The 10638-nt window shown below is 34.8% G+C and overlaps 2 protein-coding genes across 11 annotated transcripts; both read right to left on the bottom strand.

The window, feature by feature from the left end:
• Positions 1–1479: 1479 nt before the first annotated feature.
• LOC137820116 (probable caffeine synthase MTL2) lies at positions 1480–3174 on the bottom strand. Of its 2 annotated transcripts, none has more exons than XM_068623945.1 (4): positions 3027–3174; positions 2518–2925; positions 2183–2440; positions 1480–2055 (listed from the first exon to the last, which is right to left on the bottom strand). In XM_068623945.1, exons 1-4 carry the CDS (start codon positions 3099–3101, stop codon positions 1690–1692), a joined length of 1107 nt encoding a protein of 368 aa, XP_068480046.1. In that variant the 5' UTR covers positions 3102–3174; the 3' UTR covers positions 1480–1689. The 2 variants fall into 2 exon arrangements, with proteins under 2 accessions (XP_068480046.1, XP_068480047.1); XM_068623946.1 differs by having other exon boundaries at positions 2518–2935; positions 3027–3164.
• A 1585-nt stretch (positions 3175–4759) lies between these two features.
• Positions 4760–10438, bottom strand: LOC137820114 (bifunctional dihydrofolate reductase-thymidylate synthase). Of its 9 annotated transcripts, none has more exons than XR_011082544.1 (12): positions 9858–10361; positions 9669–9712; positions 8570–9093; positions 8075–8474; positions 7964–8008; positions 7700–7765; positions 6506–6567; positions 6333–6411; positions 6079–6244; positions 5878–6001; positions 5262–5368; positions 4760–5180 (listed from the first exon to the last, which is right to left on the bottom strand). XR_011082544.1 is itself a non-coding variant. In XM_068623944.1 (12 exons), exons 3-12 carry the CDS (start codon positions 8785–8787, stop codon positions 5073–5075), a joined length of 1371 nt encoding a protein of 456 aa, XP_068480045.1. In that variant the 5' UTR covers positions 8788–8968; positions 9669–9712; positions 9858–10403; the 3' UTR covers positions 4760–5072. The 9 variants fall into 9 exon arrangements, 3 of the variants coding, with proteins under 3 accessions (XP_068480045.1, XP_068480044.1, XP_068480043.1); XR_011082542.1 differs by having other exon boundaries at positions 5878–5991; positions 6337–6411; positions 9858–10322; XM_068623944.1 differs by having other exon boundaries at positions 6337–6411; positions 8570–8968; positions 9858–10403.
• Between the last annotated feature and the right edge of the window lie 200 nt (positions 10439–10638).

Genomic DNA, 10638 nt, shown 5'->3' with positions numbered 1-10638 from the left:
ACTATGCCTGCTTTAGTATAAAAAGAAAACACTAAAATAGTGAAAAATTAGGATGGAGACAACAGAAATAGTGAAAACTTGGATCAGTGCTTTCGGTAGTAGAAAAATAAGATGGTTTTTGCATGAAAGTTGTGCAATATCATTTTGTAAATTACGAATTTGGATACAATTTTTTGTGTGAGAATGGATAAATAGTAAATTATGTGAAATATTTTAGAGTTAAATTGTATATGATGCCAATTATTTTAGTGTAAAATAATATAATTGTCGTTTAAATGGCTTTATTTAAAGTTAATAAAAAAAATTATAAAAATAATTCATTATTTTATAAAAATAGTTATTTTTCTTATTTCAACTATTACAATTGATTGTTTTATATCACGGATGATTTGTTTCCTAAAATATATTACTTATTTACCTATTATCTCATTTTTTTTTATCAATAACACGTTTATTTTTGGGACGGTGTTATTCTTTTGCCAGACAATGAAGAAACACGCATAGATATGGCGATTGGCTCTTAGATCTTTTATATTCTCAAAACCCTATTCCTGTCATACAGAGAATCAATCTTATAAAGATTCCTACATTGCCACATGATACTAGTAATCACTTTGTAGTTTGATGATTTCAGTAATAATTTTATCTTTAAAAAATGTTAAGTAAAAAAGTGTATATGAACTGTTTTTTCGACGTATTATTTTTCTCATAAACTAATTTTACTAAATATTTTTAATACAATATATTAGTTTATCAACAAATTTATAAGTTAATAATTTATAAACTAACAACTAGCTTATTAGTTAACTACTAGTGTTTAATATTTTTCCTAGTAGAATTTATCCAATTTTGCGTTGGAATTTGATACGCAAATAAAAAAAAATTGAAATCTGTTTATGTTTAGATCACAGGAAGAGGTTGGTAATTTTGCATGGATTTTTTTTTTTAATTAGTTTAAGTTCAATTGGCTGAAAAGTAAAAAGAGAAAATTTTGGATTTTGAGAATATAGGAGCACAAATGGAGAAGGGAGAACACTTTTGGTATATTTTACTATTTTTTCTGTTTCGATAAGAGAGAACTTGAAAACACTGGATGGGTGGGTAAAAAAAGGATAAAATATTATAATAATAAAAATGAGAGTAGAATTATAAGTTTGATTGTGTAAAGAAAACAATGTTTAGTAACATCTACATTTAATCCAACGAATATAGCTATAATCATATTTGACGGGGAGAAAATAGACTCAAATATATTTGCCTTAGTAAACACAAAACTTGATTCTAGCAAAAACAATACACAAAAAACAATAACACAAAGGCTGATATGTTATATAACAATGATAATGACAACTTGACATATTTAGTTAGTATCACATTCACTTGACAATATATCATTATTTTGTTTATATTAATTTTTATAAAGGAAACATAATATTTTATTATTAAAAGAGGTTGAAAAGTGAAAGTGAGAAAAAAAACTAGTGTAAAAGAAAAAATTTCCTTAATTGCATGAGTAGCAAAAAGCAAGAAAAACTTTTTCTTGAAATATATAGGGTGGGCAGAGGAAATGGTAGAAGCACAAGGACATATGGTGTTTCACTCAAACACATTATTAAAAACTCTCCAACGCATCGCATCGCATCTGATTCGGCACAAGCACCACATATGCTTTAACGTGAGTAATTTGTATCACTTTTTTGTCATGAAAATGACCAGATAAGTATACTCTAAGTTTTGTTCCCCCAACAGTTTGGCAACCTTCTTTCTGAATCTAAGGAATAATTCATCAATTATACCTTCTCCAAACCGTGCCGTCAGAAAAGGTTCAGTTGTAGCTCTCACGTATTTGCCTATGAAATTGGCTTTGACATTTGCATCTAAAGCGAAATCACCGTTACCATTTTCTTTCAAGCCCTCATCCCAACTCGACTTGAATATCTCCAACTTTTGAAGAGTGAAAGACCCTTCTGCATCAATCAATTGTTTCACTTCATCAGCAGTAGGACCATATCTTGCCATATTAACGGACTCCAACTTTGCCTCTCCAATCAAACTCTGCATTGCACAATATGCAGCAGTCCATAAAGTTATGATTCCATGAAAATGATAAGAAACAAACAAATCAAACAATAATAAGACAGTACTTTGTTCAAGGTAGACTCGTTTATATATATATATGTACCTCCAAAACCATGTCATTGAGAACCAAACCAATTAACCCCCAAGGAGTGATTATGTCAGAAGTTTCATCTCTACCAACAAATGTTAGAACTATACCACCACCATGCACTAATTCCTCCGCACGTGATTCTAGAAACAGATTGAAATCTTCACTGAACTGGTCAAGGTAAGCTTGGTACACTGTGCATGGGCTCGTGTTTGTGAAGTAAATGTTTTTCTTGTTAATCAATCCTGTACCCTTAGCCAACCCCTTTGGAGCCTGTTGCCAAATTGAAAAACAAATATTAAAATACCGCGTATGTGAGTTATTGCTTCGTATTGATAATTGAAGATAACCTGAGAGAGCCAATGGAGACTGGTGGAAGAATGAAAAAAGTGCATGGAATTGGTCGGGAAGAGTCTCCCATAAAAGCTTCCGGGCGTTGCATTGACGAAACATGAACCTAATCTCTCTCCCTTTTCTTCTCGTAGCCTTTCATAGAAGGAAGGTAGGGACTCAAAGATGTTGTTGAAATCGTTTTGAAATTGATCGTTGAGGTAAATTTGGAATTCGATGGGTGGCACACGGTTATAGCTGGGAGTTATGTTATGAACAACATCAATAATATCATACGCCACCTGAAGTGCATTTGGTCCCGAAGAGCAACCCAAATCAGCCACTTTGAAACAGCTGGGGACAGAGTTGCAATACAAGGACTTCATACTTTCTTCAAGTATAGGTTTCACTTTTGATATCATCTTACTCTGCATCAAACTAATATAATTAAAAAGCAACATAATACATAAGGAACAACACAACGATGATAGTGTTGTGGAAAACATATAGTTAGATAGTATGATGGTACTTGAAAGGAGGAATTGTTTGCGTAGCTAGCTTCTCCAGCTCCACCATTCGCGAAAATAAATTGAGCTGTTTCCATTGGATGCAACGTGGGTAAGTGAAGATGAAAGCGTAGGTGAGTTAAGTTATGAGCGAGGCTAAGTATGGACCTGGATCGCCTTTTAAAGAAGCGGAGCCTTTCAGTTCAACGTTAGTCCAAAAATTCTTACGTCAGCACATACGAAATAAAAAATAGCCACATTTGCATTGACCCAGCTCGTTGACCTTCTCAAACAGTAGTATGTGTCTCCAAATATATATGATTTTAGAACATATTTTTAGTCTTTTATATTTTTATTTTTAAATTCGTGTTAGTGTTGTAATAACTAAGTTCCAACTTATTTTCAATTGGTCCCAAAATATTTGATGCTATGCAAACTTACATCGAAAGTAGTTCGAACTGATCATTTGTTTATGAGAACTTGCATTTAATAGATGAGATAGCATGAAAAATAAGAATATTTGGTAAGCTATTCCAATGGCGACTTTGATCGATTGCATTCAAATACTCAAATCTTTTAGTTCATAATATTTATATAATTACATAAAAATTCACAAGCACATTCAAGGATGTCACTTTGCAAGTATATACAGGTTCAGCAAAAATATAACCGAGGCTTTTGAAGAAAAAAATAAACTCATACCAGGCTCATTTGAACTTAATTTAATTTATACCTATTCAAATTAAGTAGTCAAAATATTTTGATAATTTATATAGTTAAATTTATGATAAACTATTAAAAAAACTTGTTGAATAGGCACTGAAGCTGCTTGTCCATCATAAGTTCAAATAATAAACAAATAGAAAATTGTTTATCTAAAACATCGAGTAATAGATCCTTCAAAATTATAGTGGAGCGTGTACATTGGAAAGGAAGGAAATTGAAGTTAATCTAAATCACCTTAGAGCCGTAACACATGGACCCAAAGGATTTCCACAAACAACATGTATGAACTAAGTACGTGTCTATCAGATGATCTTTAATAATAGTACACAATTTTAACATAATCTTCCTATCGTTGTGCCTGAAACACAGGAGAACAGAAGGAATAACATCCAAGAACAGCAAATAAAACGCCAGATAAGAAAATGTGAAAATATAGTGACTACTGTTCATTAAAAAATGCAGCACATATTTATACACCCAAAGCTTGTAATAACATTCTCCGAAAAGCAGCAACATTACACAGCAAAATGTGTATTGAAATTGGTGTCAAATTATTTTATGTTTGGTACCTATTCAAATTATGAACAGTCAACTCTAACTATATCAGTATGGGTAATAATACTGACAACCTACATTTTTTATATAAACACTACTAAGTCCCAATATTATTATTTTAATATTTTTTCATATCATTTAATTCCAAATTTAACTTTTATTATATAAATATTTTTAAACATATATCAGGTTGTCAAAGTATCATTTTCCTATCAGTATTAAGTTAAAACTTGTTCAAAAGAATCCAAATCAAAATTTTGAAGCTACTACTGCGTAATAATTTAAATAAAAGATTCTATTTTCTTTTCCTACTTCCTTTTAATTTGAAGACTCTGCAGTGCTGGACCATTGAAATTGGACTCTGATACAGGTCATGGAAGGGAATTACCTTTTGCACTATCCTTACATGTTAGTTGAACCATCCTTTTTCAGGCGATTTCTAGAAATTTATCTCCGGAAGAGTACAGAAGAAGGGTGATGCAAAATAGCATTAAGATTTTAAATCAATTCAAATTCATGTAGATTTACAAAACTAGCTATAAAACCTAGACAGTACTGAACATTTTACTTAATTTGCCAAGAAGGTGTTGATATTAACTTAATCACCATAGTTCTAGTACTGATCATAGGCTAAAGAAAGCACCAAAAAACATTGTACTGAAATCCTTTTATATAAATAATAATGGTAACAGAATCCAGTAGAGTTCTATGTAAAAACCAAAACCCAAACCACGTACTCGCCTCAATTCAAAAAGCAGAAACAGCCTGAAAGTGAGAAACCCCACACTTTAGACAGCCATCTTCATTTCAATCTTCTGGTGAGGATCATAGCCTATGAGCTTGAAATCAGCAGCCACAAAAGAATCTATATCTTTCTTTGGATTTATCTTCAATGTCTGCTTCGAAGTACATTGAGGGAGTCAACAAGGAAAAGAGTCAAAAGACAAACTAAAAGAAGTGCTAAACAAGAGACATACTGGAAAAGGTTTTGGAAGGTTATGGAGCTGCTCCTGCAAAGGCCTCACATGATTGCTGTAAACATGTGTATCCCCAATAGCATGGATAAAATCACCAGGAATTAGATCTGAGAAGCCAAGTAATGTAAAAGGGTCAGTTATTTTACATAATTACCTTTTAGGCTGCATTTCTTCTCTAGTGATATTATCAAAACCAATAAAAGCATGTAAACCCTGAACCTACCTACACCCGAAAAATTAGACTACAGATCGAATACCAACAAGAAAAACAAAACTCTTGGCCTCTATTATGCAAAATTTTCTAAGTTACTAAGATGGAACATGTAGAACTGAATCAATGTCCACACACAACTAAAGTCCAACAAAGACTTGTCGAGTCTAAACAAAACACCTGAGTGAGCTAAACTTTCTAGGGCCGATTCTAGCAAACAAAAAAGAATCAGGCTTTGCCAGCCAGAGCATAATATCGAATCTTTGAGAACCACACCTATTAGCTTAAAGTCAAACAACCATATAAAAGGGGATACATCATCTCTAATTACATCCACGAAACCTCAACATTTATCAACTGACTACATATTTAGGTATAGAGTGAATGCTTTAATAATTTACATACCACAAACATGAGCAATCATGCATGTCAGGAGGGCATAAGATGCAATATTAAATGGAACGCCCAGGCCCATGTCAGCAGATCGCTGATACATTTGACATGATAACTCCCCGTGTGCTACATAAAACTGCAAAAGTTAAAATTACAAAATAAATATGTGAGAGGAGAGTTTTCAAAGAAAACACAATGAATTAAGGTGCAGACCTGTGCAAACATGTGGCAAGGTGGAAGTGCCATTAATTTAAGATCAGCTGGATTCCATGCAGAGAGAATGATTCGCCGATCATCAGGATTATTCTTTATCTTGTTAATAACATCTAAAAGCTGATCAAACCCTTGGCCGGAGTAGTCAACATGCATATCAGTGTATCTATAAAAGGTAAGACCAACTAAATGTTTGAGCAGATTCCAAATAAAACAATCTATTGTAATACCTGCAGAAAAAAGATATAATTCACCTACGTGGCTCCAAAGTGCCTCCATTGAAACCCATAAACAGGTCCCAAGTCGCCCTCCTCCCTCTCTGTCAAACCAACACTGTAATGAAACATGTAAAGCCAATTATTAATTGCAATATAAAGGAAAAATGCATAATTTGAACTTCAAAGTTAAAACATATAATCATGCTTGCCCATCAAGGTATTCTCTGGATGCATTGCCATCCCATATATGAATGTTTTTTTCCTGTAGCACCTGCCAAATATTCCTTGTTTTCAGATGGAGGATCATACAATAAAGTATACCGTACTAGTAAAAGATTTCCTGTTAACTAAAATATAAAGCACCTGACGCAAGTGAAATGCTGTGAATTAAAGTTTAGTCCGTAACCCTTTATCTCTAAGACACTAAAAAGAAACAGTGAATGCTTAGCAAGTGCAAGCTGTGTTATCAAACAATCTTATATTAAAAAGTCCACAGCATCACAACAAATTAATTTTTCACTCTAATAGAAAATCAACTTCATGAACACCCTTAATAACCACCAGGTCCTAATGCAACAAACTTATGTAGAGCCAGACAGTAAATTCTTCAAAACAAAGACATACTAGAGCCAGCAGAATACAAGTTCAGTGTTGCTTAGGTCTGGTTTTATTTTAACTATTCATAAAAGATTTGGGGCAAAAATTCAACACGCTCCTTGGCCATGGGAAACACTTACAACATTTTTTTCACTATATTGACATGTTGTCTTTAAGTACGATGAAGGTAATGATTATACAAGATGTATTCATTAAATTCTGTATAGATTAAATGTTAAATTAATATGGATTAGTGTTTATTAATAATTAATGATGGGTTAGATCAATAATAAATAATCCAATGAGGGGTCCCTACCTTCCCTGAGAGATATTAAATTTGTCATCTCATTAAAAAAATTAACAGACATAATCTCCAAATAATTCCCTATAAGGTGGGTAGAAAACTCTCAAGAAAAAAAAAAGGTTTGGTAGTGCTCAAAGAGATATATGTCAATTCAGGTTCGTACACTACACATAACTAATTATTCTATAATTGCATTGTTTTCACATGTTATTCTCTGTATCTATGAATATTGTTTTCAAAATTTCAACACTAAAAGAGGATGCAATCATATTTATAAGTTCAATATATTATAGAAATAAATAATACAAGGAATGAGTTAGTTTAGAAGCACCTGAACTTTCCACATGTTTACATCTATTATTCAAATCCAAGCTCAAATGTTATAAGATACACCAACTTCATGTTCGCCAATAGTTGGCTCATGTCAGCTTGTTTGCGACCAAACTATGAATAGATGAGGCTTCAAATGTGTATGGAATAGATAGGCAGAAGATATTATTACCTTGGCATTTGTTGAGCCACTGATAAACCAAAGAAGCTCTTCAACAACCCCTCGCCAAAATACTTTCTACAATCAATTGAAGAAATCATGTCAAATTTCTATCAAAATTTACAACTATATATTATCCTTCCCAATAAAACATTCATATTAGTATACACAATATAATAATCAAACCAAAGGAAAAAAAAAAACCGTTCACATGAAAGACAGATTCTTTTACACAATAGATAAGAAACGCCTTAAAACATAATCTCTACTACATGCCTTAGTTGTTAGAAGAGGAAAGCTTCTGCGCAAATTGAATCTCATCTGTGGAAAAAGACAAAGTCAGCATATAAACTACAACAACCCTCAATATACCAATCAAAACGTTACCTGGCTACCAAATTTTGAGAAGGTACCGGTCCCTGTCCTATCACCCTTTATTGTACCTTCGGTAATGATGTCTTGAACCAGCTTAAGATACATATTCTCCTCATGTCTCTCAAAAATCATTTTGGGAAGAAAAGAAAAATCCTTGACCTCAAATTTTATGGAATCAGAATTATTATCAATAAGTGGATCAATATTCTGACTCAGGGACTCCACAGCAGAACTCCTTACACGCACATAAGTGATGAAAGAATAGCGTATGTTGTTCTCCACTTTGGGAAAGGATGAGTACCATGGCCGAAATATAGTGAAATCAACTGAAGGCATAAAAGTGTCGCACTCAATGTTTGACTGAATTTCTGTTAAGTGGATAGCTTCACATCCACGTGCATTGAGAGCCTCTCTGTACATGGAAATTATCAGCTAAAACAGAGAAAGAGCTTAACATGAATATGAAAGCGCAGGTGAAGAAAATCACATTTTAAAACAAATAAGTACCTAAATATCTGACCACCTCCAATAACAAATACTTTCTCAATTGACAGAGAGTAAGGAGAAGCAGCTAGTAGCTCCAATGCAGAATACATACTTCCACATATAACAACATTCTCTGCCGTTGCAATATCAAAGCTGCCTGAGCGAGTAAGAACAACATTAAGGCGACCAGAAAGAGGCCTGTACTGAAGAGGGATACTCTCCCATGTTTTCCTTCCCATTACGATGGCATTCTTCTTTCCAGGATCAGATGTTTTCTCAGTGATCTCCTTAAAAAATTTGAGATCAGTAGGCAACCTCCAGGGTAACTTCCCATCCTTACCAATGCCCCAATCTTGGGTGGCAGCCACTACCACTTGGTACGTCCTTTGCTGATTAGGTTGTGGATTTACATTGCCATTGCTGTCTCCATTGGAGATGACAGAAAAATCACTGGCCATTATAGAACTCAAAAGCCTACAGGAACTTAAAGATGGTGTCTGAAAACAAGAACTGCACAACCAACTCTTTTGGAAGTGCAGCAGAATCTGAACCCAAAAAAGGTAGTAGACCATAATTAAAGAAGGTAACTATGAATGAAACCAGTCATGCGCAAAGTAACACTTGAAGATGAAGGTGATACAGCAATGCGTTAGAAAAGAAGTAGAAAATGAGCAGCAAGTAATGCAAATAAGACCTAGGTTGCCTCAGAGCAAATTACTAGAGAGAGGAGAGGGGGGGCATAACCCCATATTTCGGCAAAACTTGCTGCAGCTAATGCGTGAACAACGCTAAGACTATGTTTTGGGTTCACTACAAAATGAGAATACTCTCCAAGACTCAGCAATAAAATTTGGAACCCACCAAAACAATAATAAGTAATTTCCCAAAATCTGTCCGGTATAAACCAAATCAAACACGCACTGTTAGAATATAACGGCACAGGAGGCACATAAGAAGTTCAACCATCTTCTACGAAAATCACTGAGAAAACTGGTGACTTGTGAAACAAAAGCAAAATAACCATCTAACAGATACGAACTAAACAGACAACACATGCAACATAATATTCACACACACAAAAGCAATGGGCAGAAAACATTAAATGTGAAGAAGGACTGACCGATGTGAAGGCGAAGCGCGAAATTTTTGAAGAATAATAATGACCTGATGAGTAAAAGTTGGTGCAAAAGTTCAGGAACTTTTTGAAGTGAAGAACAATGTAAATCCAAACAGAAAGAATAATAAGGTCATAACATAATAAAATGAAGATTTAAAGAAGGAAGAAAAAAAGGTGAACAGTGGAGGCAACCAGCAGCAGCAAAAGCTAGTCAGATGACAGGATTTTATTTTTTTTAATTTTCGGTCTCATCACGAACAGAAGAAGAAAATAAAACGACGCGCGGTGGTAGGGTTTTGCAGGGGCAGCGGCGGTGTCCCAGATCGTGCTTCGCGGCGACCAGGTGCTTCGCGCAGGTCTGTCTAAGGCGCGGCGGCGGCGAGTGCGGGACTGTGTTGCGGCGCGGAGGAGACCCACCAGGTGCAGAGCGCGGCGGCGGCGCGATGTGCGCAGGCGAGCACGCGTCGTGAGCGGTGGTGCGTGCGCGGGGTGCGGCTGTGCGCAGGCGAGCGCGCGTCGAGAGCAGTTGTGTGGGGGCGGCTGTGGGCGCCGCTGGTACGGCCGTGCGTGGTGGTGGTGCGGTGAGCAGTGGTGGTCCGCTGCCTGGACTGGTGCGGAGTGACGGATGTTGGCACTAACCTGTGTCTTTTAAATGGCAGAGTGTTTTAAGGGTTTACATGTCCTAAGTAATTGTTTAAAGGATTCTGAATTAGGGAGTAAATTACACGGATTGAATTTGAGATACTTCTTATCCTATGGAATTGTTTTAAGATTCTGAAGTATCATCTATGCTATGCTTTTATTTGGATTAGGAATTTACTCAGTTTTTTTGAACTACTGATTTATGCTTTTATTTGGATTAGGAATGAATTTTAGGGAGTGATTTGAAAGAAAAATGTGAAGAAAATGAGGATGTTTGAGGATGTTAATATTAAGATAAATAGAGTAAAAAATGTAAAAAAAAATTAAGAGA

Source organism: Phaseolus vulgaris, chromosome 9 (genome assembly GCF_000499845.2).
Source record: "Phaseolus vulgaris cultivar G19833 chromosome 9, P. vulgaris v2.0, whole genome shotgun sequence".
In the NCBI taxonomy this organism is placed as follows: domain Eukaryota; kingdom Viridiplantae; phylum Streptophyta; class Magnoliopsida; order Fabales; family Fabaceae; genus Phaseolus; species Phaseolus vulgaris.
Note: the sequence above shows the minus strand (reverse complement) of the source record. Positions and strands in the feature narration are given on the sequence as shown.

Bases quoted from the DNA above. Each gene is read 5' to 3' on its own strand.
- LOC137820116 (XM_068623945.1), bottom strand. From the start codon at position 3,101: ATGGAAACAGCTCAATTTATTTTCGCGAATGGTGGAGCTGGAGAAGCT. The intron at 2,441-2,517 runs GTTATCTTCAAT...ATTTGGCAACAG, and splicing joins GTCTCCATTGGCTCTCTCAG to GCTCCAAAGGGGTTGGCTAA. The intron at 2,056-2,182 runs GTACATATATAT...TGTGCAATGCAG, and splicing joins TCAATGACATGGTTTTGGAG to AGTTTGATTGGAGAGGCAAA.
- LOC137820114 (XM_068623942.1), bottom strand. From the start codon at position 9,006: ATGGCCAGTGATTTTTCTGTCATCTCCAATGGAGACAGCAATGGCAAT. The intron at 6,245-6,336 runs GTAGGTGAATTA...TACCTTTTATAG, and splicing joins TGGAGGCACTTTGGAGCCAC to ATACACTGATATGCATGTTG. The intron at 6,002-6,078 runs GTCTGCACCTTA...TAACTTTTGCAG, and splicing joins CTTGCCACATGTTTGCACAG to TTTTATGTAGCACACGGGGA.